Source organism: Geotrypetes seraphini, chromosome 13 (genome assembly GCF_902459505.1).
Source record: "Geotrypetes seraphini chromosome 13, aGeoSer1.1, whole genome shotgun sequence".
NCBI classification, from domain to species: domain Eukaryota; kingdom Metazoa; phylum Chordata; class Amphibia; order Gymnophiona; family Dermophiidae; genus Geotrypetes; species Geotrypetes seraphini.
Genome location: NC_047096.1, coordinates 62,105,671 through 62,121,135, shown reverse-complemented (window position 1 = coordinate 62,121,135; position 15,465 = coordinate 62,105,671). Strand labels below are relative to the sequence as shown.

The 15,465-nt window shown below is 43.1% G+C and overlaps 1 protein-coding gene across 1 annotated transcript in view; it reads left to right on the top strand.

Moving 5' to 3' along the window:
- LOC117347055 (tumor necrosis factor receptor superfamily member 16-like) overlaps positions 1-15,155 on the top strand; it is a 59,780-nt gene extending 44,625 nt beyond the window's left edge. Inside the window, exons 4-6 of the mRNA XM_033917375.1 lie at positions 6,917-7,430; positions 8,052-8,203; positions 12,081-15,155. Of these exons, the coding sequence (XP_033773266.1) occupies positions 6,917-7,430; positions 8,052-8,203; positions 12,081-12,382 (968 nt within the window). The 3' untranslated portion in view covers positions 12,383-15,155. The remainder of the gene's footprint in view (positions 1-6,916; positions 7,431-8,051; positions 8,204-12,080) is intronic.
- The last annotated feature ends 310 nt before the right edge of the window (positions 15,156-15,465 follow it).

Sequence of the window (15,465 nt, the reverse complement as noted above, 5' to 3'; positions counted from 1 at the left end):
AGAGCGTTCCAGATTTCTACCACTCTCTGGATGAAAAAGAACTTCCTTACGTTTGTACGGAATCTATCCCCTTTGACCTTTAGAGAGTGCCCTCTCGTTCTCTCCACCTTGGAGAGGGTGAACAATCTGTCTTTATCTACTAAGTCTATTCCCTTCATTATCTTGAATGTTTCGATCATGTCCCCTCTCGGTCTCTTCTTTTCAAGGGAGAAGAGGCCCAGTTTCTCTAATCTCTCACTGTACGGCAACTCCTCCAGCCCCTTAACCATTTTAGTCGCTCTTCTCTGGACCCTTTCAAGTAGTACTGTGTCCTTGGATGAACTGTGCAGATCTTTATCTGTTGTCATCTATTAAGTTACTACATTATAATTATTTGAACATCACTTATCCCAGAACCATCCTTTAAAAGCACATATTTGTACATCATAGGACTGATATTCAGTTGCATGGCTCCCACAAAAAGATAAGTGAATTTCTTCATTTCAAATCTGAAATTCAGTGCCCTCTCTCTATCTGTTTAAACAGGACCATTGATATATGCAGTCCTAAACTTAAATGAGTTAAGTCATCTGTTCAAGTTAGGACTGTTATTTGTTCATCCCAATAAACAGATAAAGTTATCCATAATATCACTGCCATCCATTTGACTTTTAGCCTTTCTTTTAGATGTCATCTAATCTAGGGTTACCATATTTGGAGCCTAACAAACCCAAACACATGGCCTCGCCCTATTCTGCCCCATCCCCATCTTATTCCACCTCAAGTCCCGCCCCATTCCTCCCCAGCCCCACCCCCTCAAAGCCTCGTCTTCTTCCCAATGAACTCCGGCCGTGTCTGGAGGGCCTCGAGCATTCACGGATGTGTGCGACGTCATTTGCACATGCTCAGAGGACCAGTTATTGCTTATCTTGAAACTGACTATTATTGGGGCAGAGTCAGCACTTAACTGGCCAAGGTAACTGAGATCTCATAAAAGTCAGTCCTATCTTTATACACTGCCCCATGGTCAATTAAGTGCTGAATGTCACATTTAACCAGCTATGCTTTAGCCTGCTCCACAACCCCAGAAATTCAGTGTTGTAGTCTGGTCATGGCTAGGGTTACAAGATTTCCTCTTTAAAACAAGAGGACACCTGGCCCCGCCCCATCACGCTCCCAGCCCTGCTTCATTATGCCCCCAGTCCTGCCACACACGATCCTCTTGTCACCTTCCCCGAGCTCAGGGCTCCAGCTGGAGAACCTCTGCGCATACGCAGATGTCAACGCAATGAGGTCGCGCACATGTGTTTAACATCATCATGTCAACGGAACTTTCCAAAACCCAGACAGACTACTAGGCTTTGGAAATCCCTCTGGGCACCTGTATGGTTCTCCGAAGAGAGGACACGTCCAGGTTTCCCCAGACATCTGGTAATCTTAGTCATGGCCCGGCATTGAATTCCAGGCATAACATCGATGGTTGAATATTGACCCCTATTATCTCCAAGGTGCCTCTGTATCATTTTTGATGTTATAATCTAACATGACTTACCCTCTGGAAATATTCATCCTCAGCTATTGGTGAGTTCAGGCCGTGGTTTAAGGCTCCATGTCAGGAGTATATAATCCATACTTTCTTTGGCTCCGTTCTCCATGTCTCTATATTCTTATGTATTCTTTATGGCATGCTTTGCTAGTCTCTCGTTTTGATGTCTCTTTTTTTACTTGATGTAGGGCCAGCTATCTCTGGTCCTGTGACTCTGGCTCTGGCAGCAATGGTGTGCTGTGGCCTCAGGGTATGTTCCTCACAAGCACAGAGTGTGGGGATGCTGCAGTGTGAGAGAAATTCCTGAGAGAAAAAGACACAAGGAACAGCGAAAAACCAATCACATGCAACTTGATGACTGTATGTTATTTGTGAACTGCTTTTGTCCAAACCCTAGAGGCTTATGGCTCTTTTATCTTGTCACCTGCAGTTGCCCTGCATTCCCTCTCCCTGTTCTGGGCTTGCCTCTACTACAATCTTCCTTCCCTCTTCAGGCCCATTATTGGAATTGTTTCCCATTTTTACAGTTTCAAATTCCTTCCCACGCTTTTATTGGCTTATTTCTATTTTTGGAGCTTTTTGGAATCTAAAGCCTCTTTGTTTCTTTTTTTTTTTTGGCCAGAAACGGCTAATATGCATATTAAGTTTTTTCCATCTTTCTCTAAATAAGCATATAGTTCTGTTAGATAATCCACATATGTAATAGTGACATGGGGCATGCGGTATAGTTTGGGCATAGCTCTGAAAAAAAACCCTGGTGCATGAAGCAGGGACTCCAACCAGACGGAAACCTCATTGACTCTCCAGGCATCAATGATCATCAAGGGACTTGGGTAAATTGGCATACAACAGTGCAAATGGGTGTACTGTTCTCCACCCTGGTGATCCTGCTGCCTGGCTTGGTCAGAAAACACCACAAGGCACGAAGTAAGAGTGTAGGCTCCCTTTCATGTGGCAAGAAGCAGAAGCAGCCAGAGCCCTGTGGCCTGAAAATATGGACTGGCAGGTATAGGGTTACCAGATTTTACATGAGTAAAATCCAGACACGTGGCCACGCCCCTCAGCCACACCCAGTTCCACCCAATCCCACCATGTTCTGCCCAAGCCATGCCCTGTTCCACTCCTGCCCCACACCCACACCTCTTCTTCTCATGCTCAGATCCACGTTTGGAGGGCCTCCAAGCATGTGCAGGTGTGACGTGATGACATCATACGCATGCACGCACGCATGTGTGTGATGTCACTGTGTTGCCTCCACGCATACGTAGATACTCTCCAGACGTGGCCCCGAGCTCAAAGCCTGTCAAAACCCAGACATGTCCAGTTAATCTGGACATTTGGTAACCCTAGCCAAGTAGCCCCATAGGCAGGACAATCCTTTGGGACTGAAAGGGTAAGTTATAATAAAACAGAAAATCTAGAAGAGCCAGGGGGTGAATTGGTCATGCAGACTGGAAGAGGGACTGGGAAAGAGCCTCAGAGGTAGGTTGGGAGACCGAAGGATGGTGTTGTATTGTGCTGTATTGGACAGACTTGTACAGTTTGTGTCCCATATATAGTGATTTGGTGTAGGATAGGCTGGGGAGGGCAAGCCTTCAACTTGGTGGACCATGGGAAACTATTACAATGCTTAGACGCAATTGGAATCAGAGGAGAGTTATTAAACTGGTTTCTAGGTTTCCTTACTTCACGCACCTACCAAGTCCGTTTTAATTACGATCTCTGATACATGGAGCAATCCATCTGGCATGCCACAGGGATCACCATTATCCCCACTGCTCTTCAATGTTTACATGGCCTCATTGGGTGCGCAATTGTCCCAACTGGGGATAAAACTATTTAGCTACGCTGATGACTTCACGATAATTATCCCATTTACTACCTCTGTCTCAGAAGTCACCCCCAAAGCAACAGAAGTACTAAATTGGATGGAGCAATGGATGACCAAATTCAGACTAAAGCTAAATTCAGAGAAAACAACATTTTTTATAGCATTGCCACGCCCACTTGACACCAAAGCATCATTGCGTATCAATAACCTTAGTTATCCCATTCAACCCACTATGAAGATATTGGGAGTAACATTGGACCAGAGCCTGACCGTGAAAGACCAGGTAGACTCCCTGATTAGAAAGATCTTTCTCACCCTCTGGAAGCTTCGGTCCATCAGAGCTTACTTCGATTTCTCATCATTTAGAATTCTGGTACAATCCCTCATACTGAGTCAACTCGATTATTGTAACATCGCTTACTTGGCACTCTCCCAGAAGAACATGCGGCGATTGCAACTGGTACAAAATGCAGCGGTTAGGTTACTTTGCGGACTGAAGAAGTTTGATCAAGTGACACCTTCCTACCGACCTCTGTACTGGCTGCCAATGGAGGCACGTGTGAAATTCAAGTTTGGTTGTTTTTGCTTCAAGGTACTTTACGGCTTAGCCCCTAAATATATAACAGACCTTTTCTCCTTCACAACCAACAGATTCATGAGAACCTCACATCCAAACTTTGTTTCTCCACCGGTTAGAGGTTGTAAATTTAAAGTCATCACCAACATCTTTTCTCACATCAAGCAGCATTATGGGGTAAAGACCTGGAACAACTGCTCGTGCCTACTACTTATAGGGAATTCAGGAAACGCCTAAAAACACATCTGTTCCTGAAGTACTTAGGTAACTAACCTATACAATCTTAGTCCTCAACAAATGATCTTTAGAACTCTGAACTTTGTTTATTCCACTCAATCTGTAATACCTTATAATCATTGTAAACTGCATAGAACTTCATGGTCCTGTGGTATATAAACTGTTATTATTATTATTATTATTATCAATGGGAGCTCCACTAAATTGGAACATGAGGATGTTATTGGCCAGATTTTACAGTAGATAGCCTGTAAATAACGGGATGGTTGGATAGGCTGGAGTGAGCTTAGATTGCAACTTCAGCAGTTGGAACCTAGGACAATACCAGGTGGACTTTAGTCTATGGCCTAGAAATATCAAAGAAGAGACAAGTTAATTTAATCATATATTTTTAATGAGAATAACTAATGGGCAGACTAGATGGACTGTTCAGATCTTTATCTGCTGTCATTTACTATGTTACAATGTTGTGGCTGGGTTGCAAAGAGAAGAGTGCTGAGGGCAGTCTATAGGAAAAGGGTAAGAAATGGAAGAGAAATAAAGAGGAATTAAGTGAAAGAGGAATGACATGTTATGTGAAGAAGGTATGGACATGGTAAGGAGAGATATGTACAGCCCTGACTGCTTGAAGATGAGTGAGTTGGTGAGATAGAGCATGAAGGTAAGTGAGGGAGATGAGTTTGTGGGGAGTGACTGGAAGACTCGAGGTGATGGCAAGAAAGTATGGGGTGAATAAGGTGGGGAGCGAGCTCATGTGGTCATGGTGAGTTGGGGGAGGGAAGAGCACAGAGGATGAGTGTGGTGTGGGAGTGAGTTCAGAGATGGAGAGCAGTAGGGGATGATCAAGTTAGAGAGGAAATGGTGTGTTGAGAGATTGGTTTAAGGGGGGGAAATGTATGAGGGAGAAAAGGGGTGGCTCAGAGTCTATGGAGGACTGAGGGAAAGTGTGGGGAAAAGAGAGAGCGATAGGCTGTGGGGAAGACCATGATGCCAGGTGGAGTAGGTAGGGTGCACTAGCATGGGGTCCAGGTATAGGAAACAAGACTGTGAGAGAATACCAAATTTGTTTTTGTGCTGGGCTAGAGTGAAGAAATATTTATGGATGAAGGATAAATGTAGGGGAGCCACCCTAACAGGCCAAACTGACAAGCTAAAGAGCAGCAGATCATGTAGATTGGATGATATACACTCCAGAGTACTGAACAAACTCAATAATGAAATCGCAAATCTACTATGAGTAATCTGTAACCTGTCATTATAATCATCTATGTCACCTGGAAATTGGAAAGCAGCAAATGTGACCCCAATTCTCATGACCCATGAAATTATAAACCAGTGAGTCTGACATCAGTGCCAAGCAAAATGGTAGGGATTACTACAGAGACCAAAGTTACTGAATGCATAGCCAACATGGATGTAGACAAGCAATTCTTAACGTGTGTTTCATGATGTACAGGGAAGTATGTTGCAGGGCATTGCAGCTCTGCAGAACAGCTGCAATTTCCTGGCTGTGCATGACATATATGAAATCTTGCAGCTGCCTTTTATTTCTCTCCGCTAACTTCATGCGAGCTTGCCTTTTGTTTAATCAACAATGGACATGCCACAACATCACTAAAACTTGGAAGCAATTTAGTCTCTAGAATGGAAAGGGGATTGCGACTTGTATACCGCCTTTTTGTAGTTATACAAACACACTGAAACCAGTTTACATACAGGTATGTCAAGCATTTTCCCTATCTGTCTTGGTGGGCTCATAGTCTATCTACTGTACCTGGGGCAGAGGAGGATTAAGTGACTTGCCCAGGGTCACAGGAAGCAGAACAGGGTTTGAGCCCACAATCTGTAGCTCTAACCACTGCACTCCTCAAAAACCAGGAAAACTCAACCTCACGCAAAGCAGAACAAAAAAACAAGTGGGAAAGGGTCTGTGCACATCAACCTTTGGGCAATTATAATTTATTGAAATTACTCTAAAAAAAAAATATCACATATATAAAATATGCCTTAAATACTCTTAAATAGCCTTAAATAGAGTCCTTTCACTCATATCTTTGGACTCAACACAGTCCACGTTTCGGCTTCCACTAGAAAGCCTTCCTCAAGGGTAGACTGTAAAGTGTAGATTGGTGAACCAGTAGATGGTGCAGATAAGGTTTATGCGAATGAATGGATCAGGCTTGTGATACTGCACTAAAAGATTCGATTCAAACTCTGCATGGAAAGATTATCAGAGATTGAATCTGTTTAGGCATAGCACGACTCAGAAATACTAGATTAGATTTTCTATAAAGTGCCCCATACTTTATATGCCAACACCGCTTTGACAATATTAAGACGATATATCAAATTTTTAATAAACTTGAGAAAACTTAACAGATGCATGTATTTTTTATCTGCATGACAGCTCAGTCTTCAAGCATAGACACTATCCAGTGGTTTGCAAACTCATGCTGGCATTAGCCAAGTAGGTTTCCAAGATATCTGCAACATTCATAGAGATAGATTTGTATGAAACATCTGCATTGAATGAAAATGTATCTGAAAACTGACTGGTCCCCCAAGACATATTTGAAATCACTGTACGAGACAGAATTTTTGTCTTTGAAAATCAGCTTGATTTGAACAAACCAAAAATGATGTATGTAGATTGCCAGGCACCTTATAAAAAATGTACCACTTTGTGATAAAAGGATATAGTGAGGACAAAATATATGTTGTTTATTAATGTTTTTTGTGTTTTCAGCTGTTCATCCAAGATGGACACATCGGACCCCATCTGAGATGGAGCCTGAGGACCTTTCAACCTCCACTACCCCTGATCCTCTGGCTACCCACCGTCCTCCAACTTCCTATGATCCTCCATCTTCCCACCATCCTCCATCATCCCATGATCTTCCACCTTTCCACCGTCCTCCATCTTCCCCTGATCTTCCCTCTTTCCACCGTCCTCCATTTCCCCACCATCCTCCATCTTCCCACCATCCTCCCTATTTCCGTCATCCTCCATCCTCCCACCATCCTCTGTCCTCTCACCAACCTCCATCTTTCCACTATCCTTTATCTTCCCACCGTCCTCCATCTAACCGATCTTATGAGGCCAGCAGCATCTCCAGCACTGTCACAGCTACAACAAACACCATCATGGGCAGTTCGCAGCCCATAGTGACCCGTGGAATTGCTGATAACCTGATTCCCATTTATTGCTCCATCCTGGCGGCTGTCGTCGTTGGCCTGGTGGCATTCATTGTGTTTAAACGGTAGGTATGAACATCTGGAACAAAAGGAAGTTAAGCTATCTAATGTACGTATTTGAACCCATGAGTTGTAGAGATATCTACAGACATTGGAAGAGGCAAACTTATGGATGGACTGAACTCAGGGAGGTATGGACAGTTTACAGTTGTGACTATGTTTATTGCAAAAGAAGGATGGAAATAGTGAAGAATGGTTATAAAGGGTCCGATATTCAGCCGGTGGTGATCAGTGTTTTGCTAAGCATCATCAGCATTATTCCTGGAAATTCAATACTGGACCATGTATTGAATTTCTGGTGAAAAGATAATGGGTTAAGGGTGATATTCAGCACTTAACCCACTATGGCAAGCTGCCTAAAGATAAGACTGATTTTTATGTGGTTACCCTGGCCAGTTAAGTGCTGAATATTGGCATTTAGCTACCCGAATATTGACTCTGTCCCAAGAATGCTCCCAAAATAGCCAGTTTCATAGTGGACACTAACTGGACATTTTCAGTGGCACTAACTGAACAAGCGCTTTAATTGGCCAGGGGTTAAACCATTTGGAATATTGACCTCAGAATTGCCAAGTGGGGTAGTTCTACGCTGTATATTTCACTCTATATTTTACTATTTTCTCTAGGTGGAATAGTTGCAAACAGAACAAGCCCAGAGCCAATAACCATCCCGTGAATCAGACACCCTCTCCGGAAGGCGAAAAATTGCACAGTGACAGCGGTATCTCAGTGGACAGCCAGAGTCTACATGACCAGCAGTCACAGCCACAGATACAAGGTAAGAAACAAGGGTGGAGGAGTTCAGTGGGAGACAGAGGAGACCTTACATCACCGAAGCATAGTGAAACTCTTAACCCCCTTCAGTCTCAGGAGTTTGCATATTTATGACCAAGGCTAGCCTGACTACAAGGTGAGCTGGATACTAACCAGCCCATTTTCAAAGCAATTTAAGGGGGCAGGAGAGGCTTAAAGACCCTTACACAATCACATTTTAGCAAGCTCCCATACACACAAAGGAGAAACAGCCATTAACTGCCCATGACAAATGGATTGCAGAGAAATGTATATCGGTACTAGATCTCAATATGTGTCACATTAGGTTAAAAACTTGTATTGAAAAAACAGGCACTGCCATGGATAACTATGCAAATTGGAACCTGGAAACTCTATTTGTACTAGATCCCTAATTTGCATCAAGTTAAGATGCAACCTTGTATAGTAAACTTGTTCTGTAATTATGTCAAATTATAACCTGTCAACTATATAATAGGTATGTTTAACCCGTATGCCGTTCTGAACTCTTTGGGACAATGGGATAGAAAACAAATTAGGTAAATAAATAAATCACCTCAGGCTGTCCAACCACTGATATTCAGTGGTATTTAACCAAACAGTGCTGCTACTACTATGAATTATTTCTATAGTGCTACCAGACGCACGCAGCGCTGTACAGAGTCACAAAGAGTAAGAAAACAGTCCCTGCTCAATAGAGCTTACTATCTAAACAGCCAAGACAGACAAACAGGATGTCATGGATACAGTTAAGGGGAATGGTTAATCTGCTGGCTGGGTTGGAGGGCAGAGGGGAATACAGGACAATCAAGCCATTGTGACATCACTGATGAGGTTGACTCTTATTGGTAGAATGAGGTATTATGACATCAAAATCTCAGCTTTGCTTCCCAAAGATTGAAACTCTTCACACTAGTAATACTACTATGAATTATTCTATAATGCTACCAGACATACGCAGTGCAGTACAGTCACAAAGAAGACAGTCCCTGCTCGAAAGAGCTTACAATCTAAACAGACAAGACAGACAAACAGGATGTCATGGATACAGTTAAGGGGAAGGGTTAATCTGCTGGCTGGGTTGGAGGGCAGAGGAGTAGGGTTAAGGATTGAAAGATGGGTTTTCAGTCTGCTTTTAAACAAGGGAAGGGGCTTGATGGATGTCCAGGGCGGTACTTGGAGAGACCTCCCAGGGAAGCGACTTGGGAGTTCTGATCGACAAGTCGATGAAGACGTCCACGCAATGCGCGGCAGCAGCGAAAAGGGCGAACAGAATGCTAGGAATGATAAAGAAGGGGATCACAAACAGATTGGAGAAGGTTATCATGCCGCTGTACCGGGCCATGGTGCGCCCTCACCAGTGTCCAACACTGGTCGCCGTACATGAAGAAGGACACGGTACTACTCGAAAGAGTCCAGAGAAAAGCGACTAAGATGGTTAAGGGGCTGGAGGAGTTGCCGTACAGTGAAAGATTAAAGAAACTGGGCCTCTTCTCCCTCGAACAGAGGAGATTGAGAGGGGACATGATCGAAACATTCAAAGTACTGAAGGGAATAGACTTAGTAGATAAGAACAGGTTGTTCACCCTCTCCAGGGTAGAGAGAACGAGAGGGCACTCTCTAAAGTTAAAAGGGGATAGATTCCGTACAAACATAAGGAAGTTCTTCTTCACCCAGAGAGTGATAGAAAACTGGAACGCTCTTCCAGAGTCTGTCATAGGGGAAAACACCCTCCAGGGATTCAAGACAAAGTTAGACAAGTTCCTGCTGAACCAGAATGTAGAGCTAGTCTCAGTTAGGGTGCTGGTCTTTGACCAGAGGGCCGCCGTGTGAGCGGACTGCTGGGCATAATGGACCACTGGTCTGACCCAGCAGCGGCAATTCTTATGTTCTTATACTGAAAAGACTTATATGGATAGAGTAAGAAGAGAGAAGGCTTATAGGAAAGGGAGAAATTAAGGAGAGAGGTCTTGAGAGGGGAGAGGTCTTGAGATGGAAGAGACAGGCCTTACGAGGATTTAAAGAGTGGGAAGTAGAGAATGACATGAGGACAAAGTTTGTCCTTACCCTGTCCCCACAAGCTCCATCTCCATCCCTCCCCATCGCCATGAGTTCTGTCCCTGTCCCCATGGACTCTGTCCTCATTTGCACAAGCCTTGAACACTTATTTTATATTTAAATCGTTTTATTAAAGTATAAAGTATACAACTGTCTATAAATCACAAATAGAGCCTTCCATTTCAATCTGGTTTTAGTACGACCTTCCCAAAGATTCAGTTGCCAGTGTTTCTTCATCATCTGGGAAGATAATTGGATTGTCTTTCAGACATGGGTGTAGAAGAGAATCTACACTATGTAGTGGATGAACAGAAAAATAGGTGTCTATTAAATGTTGGAATGTTTCTTGATGCCAGCAACGATGGATGAATCTGACAAAGTTTATCCCCATCCCTGTGAGTTCTAGCCCAACCCCATGGGCTCTGTCCCCATCCCCACCAGGTACCAGTCCCCGTGTCATTCTCTATTGGGAGGTCAGCCAGTTGGAGCCCTCAGTGTGATGTCCCTTGGAGCTCATCACTTTCTCCAATTTTATTTAATATTTGCATGAGACTTGTTGGACAGTGCATAAAAAATTTTAATGTGCCACATTATTCAATTGCTGACAACATTCTAATACATATCTATTTACAAAAATGATGTGACAAAACTCTTTCTAAGTCTAGCAATTGTAGGTCTATTGTTACAAGCCTTTTCAGTTCATGAGTTTATTTTGGATACCAATCTTTCTTATGAATTTTAAAGAAATTAAGACAGTCATTTTTAGATTATCTTTAAGCACCTTGAGATCCTCAGGTTCAAGAGTCTTTCTTATGTATAAGCTCTCTCTTCCATCCATGAAAGGAATAAAGTCTGCTAGTAAAATTTCTCGCTCCTTTCCATATTCATTCACAGCAATATGGAATGAATTGCCATCTTACATAAGAACCTGTCTTTCCATTCAGATTTTCCATAAAGCCTTGAAAACCAATTTGTTTCAACATCTTTTAGATAATCGTTCCAATGAGTGCTAAAAGGTTTTTCTCTGTATACCAAATCAAACTAATTGATTGTTTTCTGTAATCTAATTATGTAAACCAATTCGAGCTCCTAAGTCTAGGAGATGATTCTGTATATAAGTCTACGATTTAGACTAGATTAGATCTCTATTTTTGGAAAAACATTTTTCAATATTGGTCTGAGCTTTGATACTTTCACATTTGGATTATTGCAACGGCATACACTAAGTTGATTACAACAGATGTTACAAAATATTGCCGAATGTATGATCTTTATATGCCAAAAAAATGATAGTCACTCCTCTAGTAATCCAATTACATTGGCTACCAGTACAAGCTCATATCTATTTCAAATTGGCTTGTATTATCTTTAAGATCTTTGAAGGAGCTGGACCACAATATCTAACACAATTATTTTCTTTTCCTAGAGAATATTAGAACTTTAAGGTGTCAGACTTGACTTATTATTTGCCTTCACTGAAAGGTGTGCATTATTCAAGGATTTTAAGAGTTCTTATGAATTTCAGGCTATTACGGTAAATGCTGGAACTCCAAACCTAGAAATTTCAGATGTTTAGATTCCTATTTTTCTATTCAACGCGCTCATAAAACTTTTTTATTTTGAACATTTTTATGTTACTTTTACACTTATTAATCAATTTATTTCTACTTTCCAGTTATTTTTCTGGCTTATGCAGTTGCATTACTATGAGTAACCTGCTTTGTACCTTACAGGATTCAGCGGAATATAACAGATTAGATTAGATACATTTTTTCATGTGAATGTATCCTCCTTTTCCTCCACAGCTCTGAAGGGAGGTACTCACGTGTATACCAGCCTGTCACCCACTAAACAGGAGGAGGTAGAGAAGCTTTTGAACGGCTCCATGGAAGACACTTGGCGGAGCCTGGCAGGAGAGCTGGGCTACAAAGATGACCTCATAGACACTTTCACTCAGGAAGAACATCCAGTACGAGCTCTGCTCAGTGATTGGTCCGGAAAGGACAGCGCCACCATGGAGGTGCTCTGCTCCGCCCTGCGTAAGATCCAGCGTGAAGACATTGTGGAGAGCTTGTACAGCGAGTCCACTGCAACGTCCCCCGTGTGAGAGGGAGGCGAGAAAGGTGTGCGTGCTGCCTGCCTCTCTCCCAGGTCTATGGAACGTTTATCATGGGAGGTGCTCTGAGGAGGAAAGATGTGAAGGAAACGGGGATTGGATCCCACTATTTACCAACAATCGTGTATGCACTGATTCATTACGTTCAGTATTGTTAGTTTTTGTTGCTTTGTCGTTTCACCCCACCCTCCTTATTTCTCCCACTTGCATATTCAGGGCTGAAAAACTGATAAAGGGAAAGAAAGTGACTGTCTCAAAGATGCTCAAACTCTAATCAAAGGAAAGGATTTTGCTGCCATCTCACCAATTTGCCCCTCTTGTGCTTCCTGGCTTTGTGTGTTTCCCTGGTCTCCTGGAATCCTTTCTTTGCTCCTCCCTCCCTGCCCACAGGCTTCTCTCTTTTCTAACTCTTCTCTATCCAGCCTCTCCTCTTTCTGGTGCCTGTAGCAGTCCATTCTTCTAATTACACAGCGTTTGGCTGTGTTTCTGGGTAGTATCATAGAAAGGTACAGGGAGAGGCACTAGGATATAATGCATGGACGTTTGCAGGAAAAGCTGTCTGCTCCTGGGCATGTCAGAAGAATTACCCTAATCATCACAAGGATGGAACAGCGCGCATTGCTTTGATCTCCTTGGGAGTTTATGACATCAGCACAGGGATTACGGCTTGCACCATTGCTTTGGGGACTGCGGCTTACCTAGAGAGACTGCTTCCTGTATTGTTGCGTCGGTAGGTTGCGACATAATTGCAGGGATCGTTGTATAAGGATGTAAGCCTTGCACCTAGGGATCGATGCTTACACAGCTGCAATGGGGGGTCAGGGGCTGGGATTGTTATAGCATTTCTGTGGGAATCACTGCTTGTACCCTTAAGCGATAACCCCTACACTAATGCATGGAGTTATTTCAGTATGAGGGCAGGAGGCGATGCGTACATTATCAAGCTGGGGGGGAACAGCGCTACCGCACAGGATACTGACTTTGTTATTACACTGTGTATTACTGCATCAAGGCAATCTGACTGCAGCACCATTTTAGGCAGATAGAATTCTGTTGTGAATAGATCAAATTGCTTTTTGGTCTTCTTGTAATCTCCCTAAACCCATAACACAGATTGTAGACCAACTGTCATAGCCTGTACAGACCTATATAGCTGTCAACTTGCAATTACTGGACAATATAAACACTTATTGCCTCTAGTATACAATCTACTAGTCACCCTAATAACCTGGGCCATCTGAGCTGGGTAAGACTTTATAGCCAAATAATACATCCAAATGACAATCATATCTTTTTTTTTTTTCTTGCCCAAAGCACTAGCCAACTTGACCAGCCTAGATGAACAAGGCAAGGCCTTTTCTGTCTGTACCATATCTGAGACCTGGTTTGTACTGTAAACAATTCTATTGACACAGAACAAGCAGACGCCCCCACCCCAGTCCCTGTCTGTGATATCTTTTGTGAAAGAATAAAGCTGACAGCATGACAATAAGAACAACAGCCCTACATTATCAAAGGACAAACCCACCGCACTGTGTTAAACCTAGCACTAGTGAATCAGCAGGGCAGCAAAGCACAATCACGGCGTTATACCCGCCTCATCCAGAAGGAGGCGCCATCAGGTACAATTCATACTGTGCTCCAGAGCTAGAGCTATTCCTCAGGACTAGTCTGTGGTACTTCTACAGGGTTTATATTACAAATGCACTGTATGAGTCACTGTCTGGATTAATTTAAGGACCATAAAACCTTAACCCAGTGTCTCGCAAACTATTTCCAGCCGCGGCACACTAAACAGGCGGCCGCGGCTCGAGGGCACACGGATGTGCGTGAACATGCACATGCGCGAAGGTCCTGCGGACGGGGCCTTCAGCTGGCAGTGGGTGGGGTCAACAGGAGAGGCACGGAGAGGAGGAGAGTCGATGGCGCTGACGACTCTCCTCCTCGATGGCATCTCGTGGCACATTTCGAATTGCCGCAGCACACAGTTTGTGATTCACTGCCTTACCCCAAGGGTGTTTGCATCCTCCTCCCCTTGAGACCGTAAAATACAAGCCATTGGTGCCTCTGCCAAAAATGTTTGTGAAATTCTTCAGGTTAACCTAGATAGCTTAGTGGCCTGGGCAAGTGGATGGCAAAAGCGCTTGATCATGATAATTAGCATGTTGTTCCTGAGCCAGCCAATTAAAGGACAAAGGGTTTCAAAGGTTAGCGCAGGCTTAGACATACTGATAACACCTGCACTGGCACGCTAGATCCAGGGTTAGTTCTGAGACTAAATCTGAAGCATTTAACACTGATTTGGAAATAGAGCTCAGCTGCAAAGGGACACATCTGCAAGGTTATGTGTAAGGGGGTCCTGGTCTGGAAGGTTTTCTAAGTTTTATTTAAAATTAGATAAAACGCTTATATAATAATTTCAAAGCGATATACATAGATAAAATAGGCAAAAAGAAACATATAATAGACAAACGTTAAACATCACAAACTAGAAGGTGGGGTAAGAGGGAAGAACTACAGTTTCATTAAAAGAAAGGACGAGCCAGGGAAAAAAACAATGAGGGATGGGGGGTCGCTGGTAGCCAAAAAGGTTTATTCTCGAGGGTCGCTAACAATGTAATATTAAAGAGTGGTATATATCTATTGTTCAGGGCTTATACTACCGTGTTTCCCTGAAAATAAGACCTACCCTGAAAATAAGACCTAGCATGATTTTCAGGGTAGGTCTTAATATAAGCTGGACCCCAAAAATAGTAACATAGTAGATGACGGCAGATAAAGACCCGAATGGTCCATCCAGTCTGCCAACCTGAATCAATTTAAATTTTTTATTCTTAGTTATTTCTGGGCAAGAATCCAAAGTTTTACCCTGTACTGTGCTTGGGTTCCAACTGTCGAAATCTCTATTAAAACCTACTCCAGCCCATCTACACCCTCCCAGCCATTGAAGCCCTCTTCAGCCCATCCTCCCCCAAATGACCATATACAGACACAAACCGTGCAAGTCTGCCCAGTACTGGCCTTAGTTCAATTTTTAATATTATTTTCTGATTCTAGATCCTCTGTGTTCATCC